Here is a 25,164-nt window from a genome sequence, read left to right as displayed (position 1 = left end):
AGAGCCCAAAATTTCTCGAGGGATGACATTGCATTTTACATAAGCAGTACTTGCTTATTCACCTTTCATATACCCTACACTTTCTTGTACACCGACTCCTCATAGGAAAATCTGAATTTTTTTATATCAAATAAATGGACATTTTGTACCACTACGCTGTGCAAAGCCTGCCATGCAGCAATTTAATTCTTGCAGCATCACCATCTCCATTTGAAGAACAGCGCCCATGCAACCACTTTAATATATTTTGCATTCTATTCTACCCTTCTTTTAATTAGAAGAAAAACAGAAAAATGAAAGCGTCAATAGGAATGACAATTAATGTAAATTTTATAAACATAATGTAATTGAGAAATCATTACGCATGCTGAAAACGGCAAATTTGTATCATCAACACAACACTCCTTAGACTGTGGCACATAAGACTTTCGTCTACTGCCTACATGGCTATTTCTTTTTTTTTTTTTTTTTTAAAGATTTTATTTATTTATGTGACAGAGAGACAGCCAGCAAAAGACGGAACACAGCAGGGGAGTGGGAGAGGAAGAAGCAGGCTCCCAGTGGAGAAGCCTGATGTGGGACTCGATCCCGGATTGCTGGGATCACGCCCTGAGCCTAAGGAAGACGCCCAACGACTGCGCCACCCAGGCGCCCCTACATGGCTATTTCTGAAGGAAAGGAATTAAAATGTATGAATACATCTTATGAAAAAATATTGTGTCAAAGAGGCAAGGTATGATTTAGGACTTTGCAGGACGTGGTCGGAATACACCACCCTTATGCTCTGCAAGTCTTTGTTCAACTCAGAGACTACTTTCATGCATACTTTCAAGTACACATTATATACTACACTAATGATTTCCTTTACATGTCTTCATTTACTCTCCACACTAACATGCCTACCAAGCCGTGTTCCAAACTGGGTAAAAAGATTATTTAATATATATTAGCAATTTCTCGGATGGTATGGTTAATGAATGAGTCTAAGACTATTTCCTATTCCCTTTCATAAAAGAAGGATATAAGAAAAAGATGAACACAGCACCAGCAACAAAACGGACAAAGGAATGAACAAGTTACCAAACAAGAAATAAATATATTAAAATATATTTTTGAGGGGAGGCCCTGGGTTGACATTCTTTTAAAATAACACTAAGTGCTGATAAAGCAGAGGGGGTATAAATCTACACAATCTCTCTTGAAAGCACTTATGGAGAATTGTTTCAGGAACGATAAAAATATTTATGTCTTTTTTTCTGACAAATTCTCTTAGAATTTACCCATCCTAAGGTAAACAGAAATTTTATTAAAGATTTACGTTCAAGGATGTTCAACACAGCATTATTTAAAATAGAGAGGGGCGCCTGGGTGGCTCAATCCGTTAAATGTCCGACTCTTGGTTTTGCCTCAGATCATGAACTCAGGGTAATGAGATCTCGCCCTGCAGCAGGGATCCTTGCTCATTGAGGAGTCGGCTTCTCTCCCTCTCCATCTTTGTCTCCCTCTGCCCGTCACCCCACTCGCTGCGTGCGCTCTCTTAAAATAAATAAATCTTTAAAAAAAATTAAAAATCTGAAAACTTTATACAGGATAACTCAATTTTACAACACACACACACACACACACACACACACACACACACACAAACTAAAGGATCAGAAGGAAATCCATAAGCACGTTATGAACAATTATCTCTGGGTGGTAGGATTATGGGTGATTATTAGTATCATCTTTATACTACTCTACATTTTTCCAAGTTTCTACAGTGAGCAGGCATTAATTTTACTACTTAAAAATTATGGAAAAGGGAATGATGGGATAAAAATGTAGCTTACTAATAAAAAGTCAACTATCTACTCTAATCCTAGCTACTTAGTAAGCCAGTCTATAATTGGCTAAACTTAGAAAAATAATTTCAAATATTCAGTAAGGATCTTAAACAGAAAGCAAATCAAGAAGAGGAAAAGCATACCACTGAGATCCAATCTTATGCAATACAACAAACTGCCAATATGTGAATTCAGTGGCATTTCCCCACTTTAATGCCTACATCTAATTAAGAATTATAGTTGATTTATCTCCTTTACACGAAGTCTTTAAATGGTTATTTATTTGGTTTTGAGGAAGGGTTATCGTGTAAAAAAAAAAATTCAAAACTGTAGGGGGAAATTTTTTTTTTTAAGATTTTATTTATTTATTTGACAGAGAGAGAGACAGCCAGCGAGAGAGGGAACACAGGCAGGCAGAGTGGGAGAGGAAGAAGCAGGCTCCCAGGGGAAGAGCCTGGTGTGGGGCTCGATCCCAGAACGCCAGGATCACGCTCTGAGCCAAAGGCAGACACTTAACGACTGAGCCACCCAGGTGCCCCGCAGGGGGAAATTTTTTAAAAAGTCATTAATCAACAGAAGATAATGGAATTTGTTTACTAATAATAAAGCTGAGATGATTATTATAAAGCAGAGGACACTTAAGCCTACAACCAAGGGTTAGTCTAATGATGTTCTATCTATTCTTCTAAATGATCAATGATGAGGATGTACCATGCTGGGCTGATTAACGCTGATGCAGTAGGGACGATGTTGCCCTAATATACTTGATCAATATAACTTTCCTGAATTAAACACTTTCCTTCACCACTGGGCTGATTTGTAGTAATTCTGCATTTTAATAAACGAGCAAGCTCTAATGGACAGAGCTGAAAAGGTCAGCTATCAGTCCAAGCATAGATAACTTCCACTAAGACGCAATTTCTGAAGATTCTTCTAATTTAAACATTTTTTAATGTTTAAAAATATTGTATTTTGTCATATGCAACTTGTGTTGCTTTAAAAGTATATCCAAATAAATTTGCAAACAAATTTCATACTTGAAATCATTTTGGAGAATATACTGCCTAAATGATGTCTTCAGTAAAATCATTTAAAAGTAAAGGATTTTTGGGGCGCCTGGGTGGCTCAGTCGTTAAGCGTCTGCCTTCGGCTCAGGGCGTGATCCTGGCGTTCCGGGATCGAGCCCCACGTCAGGCTCCTTGTTCCGCTGGTAGCCTGCTTCTTCCTCTCCCACTCCCCCTGCCTATGTTCCCTCTCTCGCTCGCTGTCTCTCTCTGTCAAATGAATAAATAAAATCTTTAAAAAAAAAAAGTAAAGGATTTTATGAAGAACATCAAATTTTCATCTTTAAAAAATTTAGAGTTTTCATACACCAGGTCTGCTTAAGGGAAGACACCCCTTCTATGTAGGTTAGGGTATAGTAAGAGAAAATCTAAGATCAAGACCAAGTTATTTGGTTCTCTAAGTATGATCATTTCACTCACATATGAATTGGAGATATTCCCTCTAATGTGTAAGGTTGTTAGGAGAGGAAACTGGAATAACACATGAAACCACTGCATCCAGACCAATGACTCTCAAACTTCAGAGTGCATTAAAATCACTACAGAGGGCCCATTCCCAGAGTTTCTGATTCAGCAAGTCTGGAGCCAGGCCAGAGATTCTCTGTTTCTAACAAGTTCCCCAGGTGATGCTGATCCTGCTGGTCTGGTAGCACTCTTCGAGAACTACTGATCTAGAGAGACCTGAGCACTAATTCACCAATCCTGGACACTTCACTTCTCTAAACCTCAGTTTCTCTAACTCTAAAACTACCATTATTGTTTAGAAGTTTAGGAACTATGGAAGGAATGTACAGTGCCTGTTGAACACTGTGTGGTTCCTAACAGGTATTTAGTAGCAGTAATGGTGGTGGTTGTTACCACCATCACTACTGTGCTATTTCTACTAAGTAATGGAACATGTAGAACATCAATAACATAAAAATTTTTAATTGCATTAAACTGCATTGTAATTTAAAGTTCCTTATGCTTTACATTAATTCCTTTTCGGATAAAATTATAAAAGTTCATTATAAATTAGTTAACAAATCTCTACAATAACTTTTTTCTAGCAGTTGGGAGAATGGCCCTTGAGCACAACTGTTTGTGTTCAAATACCAGCTCTGCCTTGCAAAACCTATGTGTCTGTGGCCCCCAGTTTCCTTATCTGTAAAATAAAAACAGTAATAGTACCTACTTCATAAGGTCATGAGAACAGAGTTAACATAAGTAAAACTCTGTATAGTGTTGGCATAAAATAAATATCCAATAAATGTAGCTATCATTATTATCCTAATACACGATCAGTAACATTGTAAATCCTTATATATATTACAGCATTAAACAGACTGAATTTTATCTGAAGTTTGTAAAAGGGTATTTTTCTAATTATTAGTGTGAACTATAAACTACCTAATCTTCTATTACTAGGTTGAGCCATATGAACTGCTGACATGCAACTATAAATACAGTACTTGCATAGGTTGAAACTAATAGCTTTTATATCCCAATCTCTCTGATCATTCCTTTGAGCCTGTTGATGTTTCCACTCTAATGTGCTCCCAGATTTGGTCCTCAGCTCCCTTCTCATTCAGATCTCCCAGAAAGTTCATACCCACTCTTCTATGGTTTTAACCAGAGACTGAAAATACAAAGAGGTTTTATCTAGCCCACAGATGTGTTTCTTCAGCCTACCGTTGGTTGCTATTACTGTTTAATTTGGAGATTTATTTTTTTTAAAAAGATTTTATTTATTTGACAGAGAGAGAGACAGCCAGTGAGAGAGGGAACACAAGCAGGGGGAGTGGGAGAGGAAGAAGCAGGCTCATAGGGGAAGAAGCCTGATGTGGGGCTCGATCCCATAACGCCAGGATCACGCCCTGAGCCAAAGGCAGATGCTTAACGACTGCGCCACCCAGGCGCCCCTAATTTGGAGATTTAACACACACATGCTCAAATCCCACCCACAAAAGAATTTGATTTTCTGGCTTCTCTTGAAAAACTGTACAATCTGGCAACATAGGACAAGCATTACCAAAAACCTACAACTATCTGGAACTAAGTAGCAACTAACTCTTCAAACAGGGCATGAGCTTTTCAAATTGCTAAAGTCTTCATCTAGCTTTGCTCCTCACTCATTTATTTATCTGCCTAGCTCTTAGGAATTCACTTTTTCAACTGCTAGTTCTACCTACAAGCAATATATTGATAGCCACAAATCTCCATCTTCAGCCCAAACTCAGATCCAACTGCCATCACCATCTATACCTATGTATGTGTCCCACAGACATAAGAGGTCTCTCACCATCTGTTTCCGTGGTTTCTCTACTTCAGATGTTGACAACATCCAAACAGTAAGCCAAGCCAAGAATGCTACCTTTATGACTATCATTCTCTCACCTCCCATTTCCCAGCAGTCACCAGTTTCTACAGATTTACCTCTTTATTTTATTTTGTTTTGTTTTTAAGATTTTATTTATGTATTTGACAGAGAAAGACAGCCAGCGAGAGAGGGAACACAAGCAGGGGGAGTGGGAGAGGAAGAAGCAGGCTTCCAGCGGAGGAGACTAATGTGGGACTGGATCCCAGAACGCAGGGATCACGCCCTGAGCCGAAGGCAGACGCTTAACGATTGAGCCACCCAGGCGCCCCAGATTTACCTCTTTCAATCTCAAGTCTATTTCCTCTTCTCTTTCCCCATTACTCCTTCTTTAACCACTCAGGGCCTTACCAACAATTACAGCTATTTATCTAAAGCCTATGTCTTACTCTGTCTCTTCTCTGCTTAAAACTCTGCTTCGCTGGCTCTTCACTGACCTCATGATAAAAACATAAACCTCTTTATATTAGATATAGGCCTCTGCCTCATCTACTCCCCATTTATTCCAACAGTACCAAACATCTGTAGTTCTCTGAACACACTAGCAGCAACACATTTCCATACCTTTGCACATGCTACAACATCTCTCAGCCTAACAAACTTCTCCAATCTTCAGAACTCTGCCTCAGAGAGGAGGTAAGGAGGAAGAGGAGGCAGACAGAGCCTGGTGATAGGAACTTTTTAATTTTTACATTATATACCTTTGCACATCTTGAAATTTTTAGAGGTACTATGATTTTTAATTTTGATTATTATAAAAATAAATACTTGGTAACAACCCTACTCCTCTGTGAAACACTGTCTTTTTTGCCTCTTCATTTCAGTGTCTTATACATATTTCTTTTTTTTTTTTTTAAAGATTTTATTTATTTATTTGACAGAGATAGAGACAGCCAGCGAGAGAGGGAACACAAGCAGGGGGAGTGGGAGAGAAAGAAGCAGGCTCATAGCAGAGGAGGCCTGATGTGGGGCTCGATCCCACAACACTGGGATCACGCCCTGAGCCGAAGGCAGACGCTTAACCGCTGTGCCACTCAGGCGCCCCTTATACATATTTCTACTATGACAGCACATTTCACATTACATTCCAACTGCTTCTTTACAAGCTCCTTGACATCACGGCCCAAGTCTTATTTACCAGTATACTCTCAGTTCTAAGCATGGGGAGTTACACATACTATATACACAATTATGTTTGAGCTCAACAGCCAGTCTAATACCAAAACTGCTTTCCATTCAATGTTTATTAGAGAATCTATACGCAAACAACTTTAGCTGACTGATAAGAAAGGGGATCATTTTTTGCCCTTGTTCAAAAGAAAAAAGAGGCAGTTTATAAAGATAAATTGGCAACTATTTTTAATCTCTGAAAAAGGATAGAATGAAGTTGTAGTTTTCAAACCTTTTTAAAGCTCTAACATGCTGGGATTGTAATTTCGATGATTACCTGAAGGGAAAAAAAAACTACAGAGAGTATTTCTTTCTTTTTCAAATCTGAATTTAATTTAAATTGACTTTGTTTTGATAATTTTATGGCATCTCTTTAAAATTGGAGATATTCTGAAATACCATGTTACCAGAATTAATCATTGCAATGATAACTAATCTATTGTTTCGGGGAAGTATTTTTTTTTTCCTGGTACCAACCCTCTTTATTATAAATAAATGATGTTTCAGAATACAGGACATGGAGGGTGACTAGAGATTTAAACTATAGTGGAACTGAAGGTGATAGGTAACAACCTACCTACATATGTTTCCATACACTTGACCTTCTTTCTTGTTGCCATGGATAAACTGTCTGCTCTTAGCAAAAGGCAATGCCTCCTCACCTGTGTATTAGGTCCCACCCTCTCGTCTTCTCAAGAACACTCACCCAGCAATTCTCCCCCTCCTCTGTTGCATCAATTTTCCCCTTTTTACTGAATCACAGCCAATACCACAAAACCATGCTATTATTGCCCTTATCACACAAAAAAATTTTTCTCATCCCCCTCTCTAGCTACTACTGTATTTCTCGCCTTTCCTTTACAGCAGAACTTGAAAGCACTGTATATTTCTATCTTAAAATTGTTCTCGGGGCACCTGGGTGGCTCAGCTGGTTGGGCAGTCGACTCTTGGTTTTGGCTCAGGTCACGATCTCACAGTTGTGGGATCAAGCCCCATGTCGGGCTCTGTGCTCAGCATAAAGTCTGCTTTAGATTCTCTCTCCCTCCAGCTTGTGCACACTCTCTCTCTCAAATAAATAAATAAAATCTTTTAAAAAATTTTTCTTCTCAAGGTTATCTGTGAACTCCTAATTGTTAAATCCTCTGATCCCTTCTCATCCCTCCACTTACTTTACCAGGAGCATCTGACACAGCTGCTGATGCCTCTCCCCTTTTAGAAATACTCTCTTGGCTTTCAGTTTACTGCATTCACCTGGTTTTCCTCCTCCTTTTTCATTTCTTCTTTTCAGTCTTTTCTGCTAGTTCTACCTCAGCTCTGTCCCTTTAAACAGATGTTGGAGTGCTTCAAGGCTCATTACCTGGACCCCCCCACCTTTTTTTAAGATTTTATTTATTTGACAGAGAGAGAGAGACAGCAAGAGAGGGAACACAAGCAGGGGGAGTGGGAGAGGAAGAAGCAGGCTCCCAGCGGAACAGGGAGCCTGATGCAGGGTTCAATCCCAAGACCCTGGGATCAAGCCCTGAGCCGAAGGCAGACGCTTAACGACTGAGCCACCCAGGTGCCCCTACCTGGACCCCTTTTGTCTCACTACACTTACTCCTAAATTCTTGTGGCTCTAAGTACCATCTATATACCAATGACTCCCAAATTTATTTCTTCAGCACGAACTTTTCTCCTAAATTCCACACTTCAACTGCCTACTTGACATCTCTGTCTGAATGTTTGACAGGCATCTAGAATTGTTTATAAGCATGTCCAAGGCTAATGAACTCCTGATGCCCACACCCTCTTCCGCAAACTAGTTCCTCCAGCAGTCTTCCCCACCCCAGTTAATGACAACTCCATTCTCTTCACAAGCCAAAAATCTTAGTGTCAGCCTAAACTCCTTTCTTTCACATGCTGTAGTTTAACCGTTAAAATACAGTATCCTATGACACACTACTACTTAACAATATAAAAGGAATAAACTACTAATACATGTAACAACATGGATGAATATTAAAAACATTATGCTGAGCTAAAATAAAGCCAGACAAAAGAGGATACATAATGTATGACTCCATTTACAGGAAACTCTCCAGAAGAAAAATCTACAGTGATAGAAAGTAAATCAGTGGTTACTTGGGGCCAGCAGCTAGTAGAGACTGAAAGAAGAAAGGAATCTTTTGGGTGATAGAAATGTTCAATATCTTGATTGTGGTAGCAGTTATGAGTAAATAAATTTATTGTCAATACTTACTGAACTTTATAATGTGTACATTTTATTGTATACTAATTATACCTCGGATAAAGTTGATTAAACATACACACATAACCATTTCTCACTGCCTCCCTATCCCCACTGCTACCCTATGGGAGCCACCATCACCTCTCTTCTGAATTACAATAGCCTAACTAGTTTCCCTGCTTCTGTCCCTGCCTCCTGCATTTTATTCTCAACAGAGTGGCCAGAGTGATACTATTAAAAAACCACATCAGGTCACTCCTCTGCTCAAAACCCTCTAATGGCTTCTCTTCTCAGTAAAATTCAACATCCTTACTATGGCGGACGAGGCCTCACATGATCAACCTCTCTGTTACCTCATATACCTCATTTCCCACTACCCTTACCCATGATTATGTGCATTCCAGCCAGAGCTGGTCTCCCTGTTGTTCTTCAAATATGGCAGGCACACTCTTTTGTACTATTTTCTTTCTGCCTAGTAATGACGTAACACCATCCCCAACAAAGCCTTAAATCTTGTTCCCTCACTTCCTTCAGGTCTCTCACCAAAGGGCACCATCCCAATGAGTCTTTCCTGGCCACTCTCAAATTTCAACACCACCCTCCACCTATACACAACCTCACTTCTATTTCATTTTCTCCTTTCCCGCTTTATTTTTTTCTCCCCAGGATTTAGCACTCTCTTATTTATATTTTGCTAGTATGCGCGCGCGCGCGCGCGCACACACACACACACACACACACACAACTTTTTATTTTATTGGATTTCTCCTCTACCAGAATGGATGACCCAAGAGGGCAAAGAATTTTATCTGTATTGTTCACTACTGTATCCCCAGAACCCAAAATAATGTCTAAAATCGATGTTGAATAAATGAATGTATCTCAACAAATTCTAGCTTTCCCTTTAATAGTTGATAGGAAGTAGAATTTGCTTTAGAGACACGTCAATTGAGACTATGTGCTTTAAAAAATTCTGGTAAATTAAATAAAAACTTTAACACATTTAAGCATATGCTAATATGTATCAGCCAAACTTGCTTTCAATTCTAATCAGGATCTATCAGACATTGAGAGTTTTTAATCAAATTTTCAGAGATTTTCTTATGAGTAAGGACCCACGTGAAATAACTCTCATTATTGCGAAGAATATATAGAATATAGAGAGTCCTGGTGAGTTCTTTACAAAAGCCAGATAATGTTATATTCCCTAAAGCTTACTATAACAGTAGAAATAATCAATCTTTGTGTCTCAGAACTAAATCATTTAAAAAATACATTTAAGTCTTATTTACACTTGTCATTTAAATCATTAAAGGAATTGCTCTACAAGCAAGCCACATAAATATGGGAATATTTAACATAAATAATCTAAAACTAAATCAGAAGGTACAGGTTCCCTTGCTCTAGAGGTCTGAGTCTCCTTTCCTTTAAACAGGCAAACAATACAGTTTCTGGAAGTCCCAAGGAATTCTCTCCTTAATAACTGCAGAGGAGAGCATTCCATACTGCAGTCTTCCCCTGCATCCAGCAGCTATTACTTGAAATGCATTAAAGTATTCATCTTTAATCAAGTAAAGAGTTTCAGTGTGGGGGTGTTATCTGCTTTGGTTTATAAGCAGCACTATATATTCAACCTAAAAATAAAGGCCCTGCGCTTTTGTAATATTTAAAATGTTTTATAAAGTTAAATGCAGTGGAAAATTTCAGGAAAGCATCATTAAGCAGTTCTGAATAAAGTATGACCAAGCACCATAAATATTTTAAGGATGCTTTTTCCTAAAAGCATTAGAGGTATCACTATTGATTTATATTGGTTTGTCTCTATCGTATATAAGCTGCATCTTTCATTCCTATGTGTCAATTTCTTAAACAAGACAATGAAGAAAAATAACCATGATATACTATCCTAGCAATGGAAGGACAACAGCTGTCTCAACATCTCATGTAACATACCTGGTCATGGTTAGACTTCATAACCAAAACATTTTTAAGCTATCAACTTATTTAATATTTATTTACACTGGTATACCTAGCATCTATTACACTGCATTGTCACTTGTAGTTAAGAGAGACTGCTAAAATCTCCAAAGCTTCTCATTTCTAAGTTTCCTGGACTGGTTTAAATGTAAAAGAGAGGTTACTCTGGATAGGCAAAACAACAAAAACATTAGTAACAAAGCTAATAAACACTCCTAATAGATGAGAGATACATTAGGACAGCATCATTAAAATTGGCTTTTATTTGCTGGTTTAGAGTTTTCAAAGCAGGATGAAATGAGAATGATCATACAGTACCTTACCCTTTCTACCGGTGAACCATAGCATGCAATGCCGAAACATAGCAGTGGCAGATGGCATTGGTGTTATTAACTATAAAAAGGATAATAGCAGAGAAATGACGGCTGGCAGACAAGACACAGAAATGCAGATGAAATGAATGCAAACTTGCAGTTCTTGCAGCAAAGCAAAACCTTTAAGCCAAAGGTTGCCACTAGCTTCAATTTAATTTACATTTTGAGTTTTACACCAAAAAATACTGCAACCTTCAAAATCAGTCTTTAGACTCTTCATGCAGAGGCAGAACCATAGTCCTCGATAAAGAAGATCAGCAACCTTCTGTAAACACAAGCCAGCAGCAGCAGCAGCCCATTACTCTCTCCCTTCACTGATTTTTATCCTTTAAATTTTTAATCTCCAATGGCAGCCAGATCCACAGTCGTCTCAAATAGATATGTATCCACTGCAGATACAAATCCCTGCCTGACCTGCAGTATCACTTCATCCAGAGCGTTCCTGTGCACTCATTCATAGAGGCTCAGTTGCAAAACCATTCAAGTCATCCAGAAAATACCCAAAAGAGGAGGAAAGAAGCAGTTGGGACTGTGAAGAGAAAGAATCTCTTCTTTTAGCTCACCCTGGAAATGGAAGGTTTTCTGATCAACAGTTATTGTGAAGGTGCTGTCGTCCTCATCGTCTATACCAATCACAGCTCCCTGTGAAACAAAGAGCAAAATCCCAATAAGGCAAACAATGACATCAGCAATATTCACTACTGCTACAGCCCTGGAATGCTCAATGCACTGAGGACACTGGCAGTACGCTAGACACAGAAGAGGGGAATGTGAGACCCCACTTTTACTTGGGGAGGAAGAACTAAAGGAGAGGGGATGGCACGGCACAGTAGTACTCTGCATGGCTACCTTTTATCCTTGCGTGAGGGGCATGGCTGTGGTGAGAGGGGAAGAGGACAAACACAGAAGCTGAGTCTAGAATCTATGTTCAAGAGTCAGCCACTGAGCTTTTCTGAGTTTTGGACTACTCTCTAAAATGGGGAGCCAGAAACCACCACCACACCCAGTTGTTGTGAGGCCAAAGAATGCAGGTCCTCTTCATCAGGCTGCATCTGTGTTACACATGTTCGTGTGGAAATGTCCGGTGACACTTGCTTCAAAACACGGCCCAATCACTTCTTCCAGCTGTGCTCCCATAACCACTCACACATGGCTTTGCAACTGCATTTTCACTTTCCACTGTGATTATCTGTTTACGTCTGCCTCCTCCCGCTGAACTGCCATGAGATCTTTAAAGTCAAAGACTACATATTATTTATTGATACATGACCTTCAACTGCACATCCAATATGTGTCTTTTAAATAAAAGCATGAATAACTCCCCAAAAGATCAGGGAGGAGGGGACTGCATTTATAAGTTGTTTGTTTCAAGAAGGCGGGTAGGGTGGGTTTTAAACTTTTAGTTTTTTGTATTCAACTACAAGTAGCCCATTAAGACAACAGGAATTAAGAGACAAGAAGCTATGCAAAATAGGGAGCGTACTGGTTAATGTCCTTAAGAAGCAAATGTCTAAAGTATTTCAGAGAAAAAAAGCTAGAGAACATGAGATAGGTAAAATGTCCCAGGATGGTCACAAAAGCAGCAGCATGCCAGGACCTTGAAAATGGGGGCTGAAAAGAGTCAAGGGGCCAAAATACCTAATCCCATGAATAAAGCCTACTCCTATCCCAAGAGGATTAGGTAATAGAGCCAAACATTTATCAATCTCTTCTCAGATGCTATCTGGATAACTCTATCCAAATCCCATCAACTTGAATTATCTTAGTTATTCCTCAGTTTCAGATTGGGTTGGGATTTTTATCCCTATTTTCAGTTAAGTAAAGTGTCTCCTGAGAGTATAATGACTTAACCCGAGGTCACACAATTAATGTCAGAACCAGAACCACTGGCATGGTATCTACTTATTCCATGACGGCAAACATAAACACACCTCAGTGGGTAAGCATGTATGGGAGCAGATCATTCTGGTTAACTTAATTTTGTGGTTAACTGAGTTAACTTCCAACTTATGATGTATCAAATATTTGCGAAGTTACAACTGAATACAAAAAGATGTGCTAGACACAGCTCTAGAATATATAACAATAGACCCTGCCCTCAAGGCACTAATATTGCAGAGGAGATAAAACATGCAAAGAGGTGAGCATAATACAAAGTAAAAAGTGATGAACTTTCTACTCCACATGGATGAACTTTGAAGGACCATATAATTCCATTTATATAAAATGTCCAAAATGGGCAAATTCATAGACTAACAGTACATTAATGGTTGCTGAAGGCTGAGTGGAGGGGAAGAGGTGGGGTAACATAGGGAGTGACTGCTAATAGGTATGGGTTTCTTTATGAAACATTCTAGAATTGTGGGAATGGCTGCACAACTCTGTGAATATACTAAAAACACTGAATTGTATACTTTAAATGGGTGAATTGCATTGTATGTGAATTATATCTCAACAAATCACCCCCATATCAAATGTTTGCTCTTTCTTCTGGGTCCCTTAATGTGAATTTACCAGTGACTTAGTCAACTCAGATGGAAACCTCTAGGTTCTACACGTGTTCTCCTTCATTCTATCACCACAAATTGTGCTCATTCCACCTCTCAACTATAATCTCAAATATGCCAACTCTTCTCCATCACGTGAACTGCCAATGCCTAATTCAGGCTCTCATCACTACATGCTTAACAGGCAATCTGTCTCCCTTCGGTCTGGCTACCTTTTAGTCCAGTCTTTGCTATTGCCAGAGTAATATTTCTAAAGCACAGGTTCTCACAGGAGACAAAGATATTTAAAACCTTCCATGGGTCTCCATGAACTAATAGATAAAGTCAACATCTCTTCATAATGCCATTCAAGACTACTCAAAATCTGGCCCAACAAACCTTTCCACTGTCATCAACTGGCCCCTTCCTCCTTAACACAGAGAGGCCCAGTATATACTCATCCCCAACATTTCTTCCACACTCTAGGGGGAAAAAACCAAACACACCAAGTAACTGCACTTTTTTAATATCCTTCCTCAAGCTCAATTCCCAACCACTGTTAAACAAAAGCAACACTCCAGACCTCCCCCTAGCTACCACCTCCTTTCTCATTGCTTCCACAGAGGAGCTTTTTGGAAATTGTCCAAGCCTTAACCTTTTATCCACTCCTGCAATCTAGCTTCTTTCCCACCACTACAACAAACTGCACTCTCACAGGTCTCCAATGACCGCTTTAGTACCCTTCAGTTTTGTCATATATCACCAGTCTAAAGCACTGTTGCTGCTGCTGACCACTTCTTTCTTGAAACTCTCCTTCACTGGCCCTTAATTACCTAAGCTGTGCTTCAGAAATATTTCTACCTAAGTACCTGTGACAACCTACGTGGGAGAAAGCTTTCTTTTCTTGCCCATTACACTTTCCCCCTTCTCTGTCCAAGTGCTTCTTTGAAGACTCTGGAAGCTAGCTAACAACCTCCCAGTCCCATCAGGTCTTGTCATTACCCTGAATGTTCACCTGCATCTATACCCATCTATACCCACTATATTCACTTGTCATGTGGAAAAAGGCCTCCATACCCTATAACCATTCCTTAGGTCTCTTACTCTACCAATTGTCAACTTGACTACTGGCCCTTTCCCAACAGCATTTACACATGTTCAAATTCTTTACCCTGTTAAACAACAAACATTTTCAATTACACATCTTCATCTAGCAATTAGCCCACCTCTCTCATTCCCTTCCAGTCAAGATTATTATTCAGACTTGCCCAAGCCTCCTGCCTAAATTTTTTTTAAACTCCCATTCCTTGTAGGGTATGTAACCATATCAATGGCTCTTCTTCATGTTCAAAGAAGGTGACCATATGACCTGATTTGCCTGGGACAGTTCAGTTCTTCCTGTTGTCCTGGCATAATAATTAATAGAGTGTGCTGGTTAGGGGTTATGGTCACTCTGCCGTAGCCTCGCCTACAATGTCCTCAGTGATCTGCTCCATGCCTACCTCTCATCTCTTACAAATTCTACAGCTGGACAGCTTGAGGTTTACCAATTGCCCCAGGTTCTCTTCCACCAAACATCCAGTCTCTCCCTTTATCCTGGTTATACTACTTATTTTTTACACTTGGTAAAGTAAAACTCCTTTTACTAATCCACATACAGAATAATATTCTATTGTTAAGCAAAGTTCTTTACTATGCTAACCCATCAAAATACTAAAGTTTTTATTTCAACCCTCCTTTTATGACCCACTATACCAACATAATAAAAATATATATATTTTCAGTGACTTTTCATGATTTTTCTTCTGAAGATATGAGATGATCAACCTTTCAGGTTATCAGTACTTGGGCTAACCAAGATATCTGCTGCTTCAGGGTCACACTATCCAAGTTCCAGTTAGAAAGTGACTGGCGCTGGAGTCTCGTACAACCAGATGAATTTCCTGACTTTCCCTCTTCTCCTTTCCTCCATACACACAAAACTTCAGACATGAATCATAGTTCTGGTACCAAAGAAAAGTTTTGCTCTCATGGCTTAGGGGGAAAAAATCCCACAAAACAGAGTTCTGGCTATTTTAGGGCCAATCTCTCTTTGCAAGAAGAGAGACTGGATTGGTAAAATGGCTCCAAAGATAGTAAAAAAGAAATGATGACTCCTCTGGGACACAGATTGCTCACACAACTAAAAGGAATGTAGACAGTGCTAAGAATACACAGCACAGCTACTCCCACAGTAACTTCACAACCATATACTTCTTCTCCCTGCTGAAATACTAGAAATCTCTTACGTTCATATAACATATTTAAATATGGCATTGGAGACTGAGGCAGAACAGGTATTACTCATAGAAAACTGAGGCTCAGAGAGGTTAAAAAAAAAAATGCCCAAGGTCCTGCAACCTAAAAGGCAGGAGTACTGAGGTCTTTCAATTCCTGATTCTAAGCCCTCTCTTAACAGGGCATTGTTATAATAAGCAATATTCACTAATTACTTCAACACATTTATTAAATACTATTCTGGGCCAGTAACCTTAATAGCCAGGGAATATAAACAGGAATAAAATATATCTCTGCCCTGGAAGAGCACATCATCTAGAGGGAAAAAAAGATGAGTCAACAAAACCGGGAAGTAGGAAGGCTTGAGGTTTAGCCTGCTCACCAAAGATGCTGCTGTGTGAAGGGCTAACCTTAACACCATTCATTGATTCAGTGAGTATTCATTAAAATGTCTAGGCATTGTTCTAGGTAATAGTAATAGAACAGCAAACAATTTGCTTTTTTTCCCACTCAATATTATTTTGAGATTCGTTCATGTTGAATAAATAAGTAAATACATATAAATATATACATATACACTTATATACATACATATATATTTTCCCATGCTGAGAATATATGTGTGTATGCACACACACAACCCATTTTGAGAATATGTACATACATTTTACCTGCTATATAGTATTCCACTGTGGTATAAGTATACCACAATTTATCAATTCTTCTATGCAGAACATTTAGGATATTTTTAATTTTTCCTATTCCAATAATCCAGCAATAACAATCACTATATGTCTCCTGGTAACACTTCTGTAAGAAAGTGTCAAGCATATGTTCTGAAATGGAATAGAGTTCCATTTTTATGAGGAGTTGGGCATAACTTCAACTTTACTAAATACTCCAAAATGGCTCTCCTAAGTGGATTTATGTCCCAACAAGCACTCTATGAGAGTTTCCTATACCCCTCAATCACTAGTCAACACTAGGTATGCTCAAACTTTATAAATCCTTGGCAATGTGACAAAAATACTATCTTGCTGGAGTTTTAATCTGCATTTTCTGATATCACTGAGAATAAGAACCTGGTCACATTTATTGTCATTCTTATTTCCTCTTACATGAATTGAGTGTACATATCTTTCCACATTTTCTTTGGGGGCATTCTTTTGTCTTTCGGGGCATTCTTTTTGTCCTTTGATTTGTATGTGTTTTGGGTTTTCTTTTTGTCTTTTTTATTCATTTGTAGGCTTTCTATATATATCCTGGATATTAAAGCTTTGCCAGTTTTATGCATTGTAAATATCTTCTCTCCTGTCCAAGGGCTATCTTTCTCTTTCATTGTGGTGTCTTTCGGTTGGTGGTGGGTGATGTTCAAAGGTTTTAAAATTTGAATGTTGTCAAATCTATGAATCTTTTCTATCATGGTTTGTGCTTTAAAACATCCGATTCTGTCTTGACATCATGAAGACATTCTTCTATACATTCTTATAAGTATGAATTTTCATTTTATACCTTTAATACCTCTAGAATTTATTTTTGTAAATAGCATGAGGTAAGAAGTAAATTTTATTGTTTCCATATGATCCAGTGTCATTTACTGAGTGACAATGTCTGATTTGCAAGGCTTTCATATTCTAAACTCTCATAGTTGCATGGTTCTATTTCTCTTTTGTGCCATTGATCAATTTCTTTCCCCTTATACCAACACCGTATCATTTTAATTACCATAGCTTCATAAAAAGCTTTAACATCTGGAATGGCAAGTCCCCCAACTCCTTATTCTTCAAATTTTTCTTGCCTCTTTACCATTTTAAATGACTTTTAGAATCACCTTGTCAAGTTCTTTGATAAGCCTAATTGTGGTTTTGACTGAACCACATGTGTTTATAGATTTAAGGGAAATAAGCATATATATATGATAGAGTCAAACAAGAAAGAACAGTATAGAGCTTTTTCAATGTTCAGATCTTCCTTTAGTTTTTCAATGATGTCTTACAGTTTTCTTCCATCAAAGGAGTGCATTTGTCTTGTAAAACATATTCCTAATAACTTACAGTTCTTGCTATTATAAATTTTTTTTTAAGATTTTTTACTTATTTATTTGACAGAGATAGAGACAGCCAGCGAGAGAGGGAACACAAGCAGGGGGAGTGGGAGAGGAAGAAGCAGGCTCATAGCAGAGGAGCCTGATGTGGGGCTCGATCCCACAACGCAGGGATCACGCCCTGAGCCGAAGGCAGACGCCCAACCGCTGTGCCACCCAGGCGCCCCTATTACAAATATTTTTAAATAAATTTTTTCCTAATTGTTTCTGGGTCATATAAGGAACACTATGCTTTCTGCATATTGATTTCATATCGAATAACTTTGCTGAAGGTTAGTCATTCAAATAGTTTTTCTGTAAATTCTTGTGAATTTTTTTCTAAAGATTTATTTATTTATTTGGGGGAGAGAGCATGCATGAGAGGGTGAAGAGGGGGAAGGGCAGAAAGAGAGGGAGAATCCTCAAGCAGATTCCCTACTGAGCATGGAGCAGACGCAGGGCTGAATCCCAGGACCCTGAGATCATGATCTGAGCCAAAATCAAGAGCTGGATACTCAACTTACTAGGCCAGCCAGGTGCCCTGTGAATTAATTTTTATATAGACTTCACACCTGCAAATACCAATAATGTTTATTCTTCCCCTCTAATCCTTTTTCTTTGAATTCTTTTGTTTCTTATTCTTGTGTTACATGTTTGCCAGGACCTATAGTACAGTTAAAGAAACATCATCTGCAAATACTAATTTTGATTCTTCCTTCCAAGCCTTCATTTTCCCTATCTTTTGTCTTACAGCACTCACTAGGACCTCCAGGGTACAATACTGAAAGACACAGCAAAAGCAGCCACCTCTGTTTGCTGTGAATTTTAAAGAGAATGCTGCTACTTTTTCACTATTATAAACACAGGTAGCTTTGTAGCAAATATCCCTTATCAGGTTAAGACTATTCTCTTCTATTCCTAGCCTGCTTGATCTTGGAAGGCATGTTTCGCTTCTTCTGCATTGATTCAAACGGTCATGCAGTTTTTCCTCTTTTGATCTATTAATATGGTAAATAACTTTAATTAACTTTAAAATTAGCATCCTAGCACTCCCAGAATAAATTCTATCTAGTCATAATACCTTTTGTTTATATATTCCTGGGTATGGTTTGCTGTATTTTGTTTAGGATTTTGACATCTATATATATATATATTTTTTAAGATTTTATTTATTTGTTTGAGAGAGCGAGCGAGTGGGACAAAGGGCAGGATTGGGGAGGTGGGGGGAGAGGGAGAGAGAGGGAAAAGCAAACTCCCCGCTGAGCAAGGAGCCCAACACAGGGCTCAATCCCAGGACCCCAGGATCATGACCTGAGTCAAAGGCAGCTGCCCAACCAACTGAGCCATGCAGGAGACCCTTGACATCTACATTAATAAAGGACTCTGGCCTAAAAATTTCCTTTGTTATTTTCTTGTTATTTTATTGTTACCTTTTTCTAATTTTTTAAATTTAATGCTTAGCTCATTTTCAATGTTTTATATTAATTAAAGATCATAAATCACAGACTACCTAAGATGCAGTTTTAACATGTGATCCCCTTCATTATTATTCCGGTTTAAATATTTCATAATTTCCATTATGATTTCTACATTCACCAATGAATTATTTAGAAGTATGTGTGTAAGGCAGTGAGTGGCTACAGTTTTGTTAAGGGATTTCTCATTTATTTCACTGCTGTCAAAGAATGTTATCTATGTGATACTGGGTTTTTATTATTCTTTTTTTGTAACAATTTAAATTTTTTTTCTTAAAGTTTATTAGGTCTCATATTATGCTGTTTCCAAGCTTTCTTCTGGCTAACATTTCCTGGCTAAGATTTCATGACCTTCTTATTTTTAATTTATAATTATATTATACACATTCAGAAAATACAACAAAATGATATCTATGTACCAATCACAGAGATTAAGCAGAAATTTACATCTTGCCCAAAGGAGGACATTTTCAGTGTCAAATTCATAAAGAGACGATGCTTGCAAAAAAAGCTACTGAATTAACAAAAAAGGCAGAAATCAATAGAGTGATTTTTCATAATGAAATGACAAATCAATAGACAGAAGTTCTTACAGGATAGAGATCTAAGGGAACAAAAGTGAAGACTTTTTTTTTTTTTAATTTTATTTTTAGGGGTGCCTGGGTGGCACAGCAGTTGAGCATCTGCCTTCGGCTCAAGGCATGATCCCGGCGTTCTGGGATCGAGCCCCACATCAGGCTCCTCCACTATGAGCCTGCTTCTTCCTCTCCCACCCCCTGCTTGTGTTCCCTCTCTCACTGGCTGTCTCTATCTCTGTCGAATAAATAAATAAAATCTTTAAAAAAAAAAAAAAAGATTTTATTTTTAAGTAATCTCTATACCCGGCATGGGGCTCAAACTCAAAACCTGAGATCAAGAGTAGCACCCTCTACCAACTGAGCCAGCCAGGCTCCAAAGTGAAGATTTTGAGCTTCTACATTAACCTAAAAATACCTTTTTGGATCCTAAGATGGCAATGATTGTAAGATGAATCCCAAAGCCTGAGGTGTTAACATTTGAAAAAATTATGTACAGTCAATGAAATAAGACACTATCAGAAAAAGTCAGTGCTAAAACTATTAATAATCCATGATGATACACTGCTGAACTCTCTTGTGATGGACTAAAAGAAAAGAGAACAGATGACATATCCCTCAGGGAATCAGTTAACTCTGATGACCAGCACAACTGGTAAATGGAGTACTCATTTCATTGGGCTGGGTAAAAATTGTTACTTCAAGTCACATATGGATTAACAGTTTTCAAAAACTCACAATACATTTAACATAAAAACTTTGTTGAGTATAATTCACCTTACTTTGGTGATTCCTAAGGCCCTGTAGAATTCTTCTGAATCTGAGATTCATTTTATCAATTAATTACAACAGTAACTACCACTCATTAAGAACCTAAGTCCCAAACACTGTGTTGGAATACACTGTGCTGGACGTATTATCAATTAATCTGATATTCATAATTCTATGAGTAAATAATATGATGCCCTTTCCAGAAAATAGGACTCAGAGCTAAACAGAGGAGTTGCCTAAAGACACAAAGCTAGTAAGTGACAGAATCTGGACTTGAATTCCCTTTCATACACAGCTTCTTTTTGTCTATATTACACACTACCTTTTTAATATTGCTACTTCTCCCTTTTGCAGATTTTTCCTAGAAATGTCAATATTTATCTTTTGCTAGTGGGGGGGGCAGGGGAGTGGAATCAGACCCCAATTCTCACCAACATTTTACTTGTCCATCAAGGCGAGGGCACCACCTAGTGGCATATACTTTGCCACCATTATAGTCAAAGACCATAAAAATACGGGAAGGAAATGGTTTTTCACTTTCTGCTTTCCTCCACTGGTTTGACACTACCTTGTAACAAGAAGGAGTGTCTGCATTAACTCTTGTAAGTTAAAAATAATAAAGAAGTCTGATAACACTAAGGATTAAGCAAGAGTTTTGGAACGAGACAGACACAAATTCATCCCAGATTCAATATTTACTTTGTGACCTTGGTAAGTTACTAAAAGTAGCTTGAGTCTGTCTCCTCCTAACACCCTTTACCTCACAGGATTATCATGGAACTACATGTGAAAATCATCCAGCACAGTGCTTGATCCAAAGAGCTTCTGCAGTAACTACTGGTTTCTCTCCCTCTCCTTTTATGTAGCCTAAAACCATATGTGTTCTGCTTTGTGTTTGTTTGCTTTTAATTTTAAGTGGGCTCCACACCCAGCATGGGGCTTGAACTCACAACCCTGAGATCAAGGGTTGCATGCTCTCACCACTGAGCCAGACAGGCGCCCCTTGCTGTTTCTATAAATTATACCACACCACTGGCTCATACTGTGTTTAAGATAACTTCCATAGTTCTTTTGTATGTAAACTATAGTAAAGGCAAATTCCACAACATTTATTATTTTTATAAATATACCAAATCAACAATAAGCATTTTTTGAGTACCTACTTAACTATGTACCCGGCACTGTGACAGTGTATGGAAACTCACTGAGTACAGAAAACAGAAAAAATAACATGTAACAAACACCATGCAATAAGTGCTTTCATGGATGTAAGTGGCAATGTTATGAAAAGATAGGACAAAGTCTGTTAGAAGGATGTGGATGAAGAACGCTACACAGAAGAAGGAACATTTGAAAAGTCTTTAAAAGATGAGCTCACCAGGTAAAAGCACAGAATTTCTGACATAAGGAAAAAATATATTAGGATAGCAGGAGCAATGAGGAATGAAGAAACACAGTGAGGGAACACAAAGAATTATAGTGTGTTGGAACACAGTCTGGGATAGATGAAGAAGTGGGGAGAGATCTGTGGCACAAGTCAATGATAGCTCATTAAGCTCACTTGGAATCTAGAGGATAAATGCATTATCTATCATCATCATCCATACCAGTTACCATTTATTAGATATGAACTATGTGCCAAACCCTGTGCATACATAATTGCTAAGCCTTACAACAATCCTACAAGCTACAGGTTATCTTCACAGTGCTCAAGAAATTTGCCCAATGGCACAGAGTCAGTAAGGGGTAGAGCTGAGTGAGATTCAACCCCAGCTGTCTTGATTCGTTCTACTACACTAGTGGTCCCAAACTTGGATGCACAACAAAAATCACAAAACAAAATCTGTTTTTTAAAAAAACAGGTTCTAGACCCTATTCTGAAACAGTGTATCTAGAGAGTAGAACCTGGGAAACTAATTATAAACCTTCCAAATAATTCATAAATAGGAAGCCAAATGGCAGTCAAACTTTTTGAAAATACTACAAAGATTCTTAAAACAGACACACATACACACACAACTAATTAACACAGCTTCCATCTATGTGCCAGGTGCCCAATCCTCACAAAATTCTGCAAGGGTATTATAATCTCCACTTGAAAGAGAAAACTCAAACTCAGGAAGCTTACAGATAACTTCCCTCTTCCAGTCAACAAGGGCAAAAATAAGACTCAAACACAAGTACGTCTGGTTCTTCTCTGTCATGCTGTGTGTGGTAAGCAGAATTCTTAAAAAAAAAAAAAAAAGCCCCTAAATGACCCTTACCCCTATATAATTTCTTTCCCTTTTGGTGTGGGTGGAAACCTATGAATCTGATGAGATATCTCTTAAGTGATTATATTATAGAATGAGTTATCACTGGAGTGATTATGGCAAAAGGGAGATTATCTGGTGGGTGTAACCTAATCACACGAGGCCTTTTAAAAAGCAGTGTTGTCTGCAGCTGGTAGCCGAATGGGAAATTAGATTCAAAGCACTGGAAGGATTCAATGCACATTCCCTGCTGCCTTGAAGAAGGGAAGGGTCACATGACAAAGAATAGCTATAGCTTTTAGAAGCTGAGAGAGGAACCCAGCTGACAGCAAGAAAATAAGAACCTCAGTCCTACAGTCACAAGCAACTGCATTCAGCCAATAACCTGAATGACCTTGGAACAGATTCTCCCTTAGATTCTTCCTCAGAGCCTCCAGAGAAGAGCCCAGCCCAGTCAATACCTTGATTTTCAGCATGGTGAGACTTTAAGCAGAGAATGCTTTTGAAATGTCTGGTCTACAGAACTGTGAGATAATAAACAGGTAAAGGTCTGGTTTTTTGTTTGTTTTGTTTTGAGGGGGAGGTTTTTTAATTGTGGTAAAATACACAGAAGACTTACCACTTAAACATCTTTTTAAGTGCTCAATTTAGTGGCATTAAGTCCATTCACACTGTTGTGCAACCATCACCCATGTCCATCTCCAGAACTTTTTAATCTTCCCACACTAAAACTATGTAACCATTAAACGCTAACTCTCTAATCTCCCTTCCCTCCAACCCCTGAAACTACCATTGTCCATAAATTTGACTACTCAAGGTACTGCATAGAAGTAGAATCATACAGTATTTATCTTTTTGTGACTGGCTTATTTCACTTAGTATAACGTCCTCAAGGTCCATTCATGTTGTAGCATGTGTCAGAATTTCCTTCCTTTTTACGACTAAATAATACTCCATTGTATGTACATACCACACTTTGCTTATCCATTCATCCACTGAATGAATACTGAGTCGCTTCTACTTCTAGGCTACTATGAGTAATGCTACTATTCACGTGGGTGTACAAATATCTGTTTGAGTCTGCTTTCAACTGTTTTTGGATATATATAAAATCAGTGTTGTTTTAAGTCAATTCCTAATCTTGAAAACTGGGTAAGTAAAACAAAGTAATCAAGCATTTATCCTGTTTATTTGATCTGTAGCACCGGGTAACCAAATTCATGAAAAGAACTCCTTACAAAATACTTCTGATAAAAATTAGAACAAAATGATGAAATATCATAATTTTGCAACCCCCAAATGAGTTGATGAATCTAGGTACTGAACATCAGTAGCTGCTAACATCAGTAAGGAGCAAAAACCAAACCTTATGTACCTCTTGATAAAAGAACACACCACTACCTACAGCTTTACGGAAGGGATCAAACCTGAGTCTTATCTAGTCTCTGCAACCAGTTGCCAATTTGCAGGAAAAGCAGAGGGCAGAAGAGTATGCAGAATTACAGCTGTGTGAAATCAGTGAACTCTATAGTATGGAAAACTCCTACAGGTCAAAGGGTCTGGATTCTTCAACAGATAAATTACAAACAAGATGTATCAAGTTAAAAAGAAGGGCAAGACAAAAATATAGAATTCAGAAATATAAATCCAAGGAGTGATTACTACAGAATAGTGGTTACTTTAAGAGACAGGGAGGGGCCAATAATTAAATGAGGCACATAAAGAGGTTTCCAGGGTAGCTGCTAAAATTCTATTTCTTAACCTGGGTGGTAGTCACAAGGGTTAATAATTGAGTTATATTTAAAAGAAAAAAAAAACCACAGTGCATTAAATGTAACAATGAGACAGTGGCCCAAACCCAGATTGAATTCAATTTAAGAGCTGTCTCAATACAGCTCTGCCAGAGTCTCACTACTTAGCTATCTCACTCAAGCCAAGAAAGCAGTTAATATCAGACTGAGTGGTGACTAAGGTCAGTAACAAATGCTTAGAAAAGCAATAAAACTGAGACAACAAAAGTGAAACCAATGGAAAGAAAAAAAAGAACAGTAAACAGTATAATAAGTTGAATTTTTAAAAATCTATATCCTATCACATATACAGCACCTGCTCAAAATAAGCTTGTGTAATTTCCGTCCTGCAAATACACCATGCTTACTTCTATCTCAGCATGAGAATTTTTCCATTCGATTTTTGTCTCTGGGTTCCCATTCATGATGGCAATGTAGGAAGATCCTGAACTCATCTC

General features: G+C 38.2%; 1 protein-coding gene across 3 annotated transcripts in view; it reads right to left on the bottom strand.

Moving 5' to 3' along the window:
* Positions 1 to 25,164, bottom strand: part of OSBPL9 (oxysterol binding protein like 9) — a 169,924-nt gene that overhangs the window by 99,271 nt on the left and 45,489 nt on the right. For all 3 annotated transcript variants that reach the window (XM_034652487.1, XM_034652495.1, XM_034652508.1), the window contains exon 3: positions 11,561 to 11,639. In XM_034652487.1, the coding sequence (XP_034508378.1) occupies positions 11,561 to 11,639 (79 nt within the window). The remainder of the gene's footprint in view (positions 1 to 11,560; positions 11,640 to 25,164) is intronic.

Source organism: Ailuropoda melanoleuca, chromosome 2 (assembly GCF_002007445.2).
Source record: "Ailuropoda melanoleuca isolate Jingjing chromosome 2, ASM200744v2, whole genome shotgun sequence".
NCBI lineage: Eukaryota > Metazoa > Chordata > Mammalia > Carnivora > Ursidae > Ailuropoda > Ailuropoda melanoleuca.
Note: the sequence above shows the minus strand (reverse complement) of the source record. Positions and strands in the feature narration are given on the sequence as shown.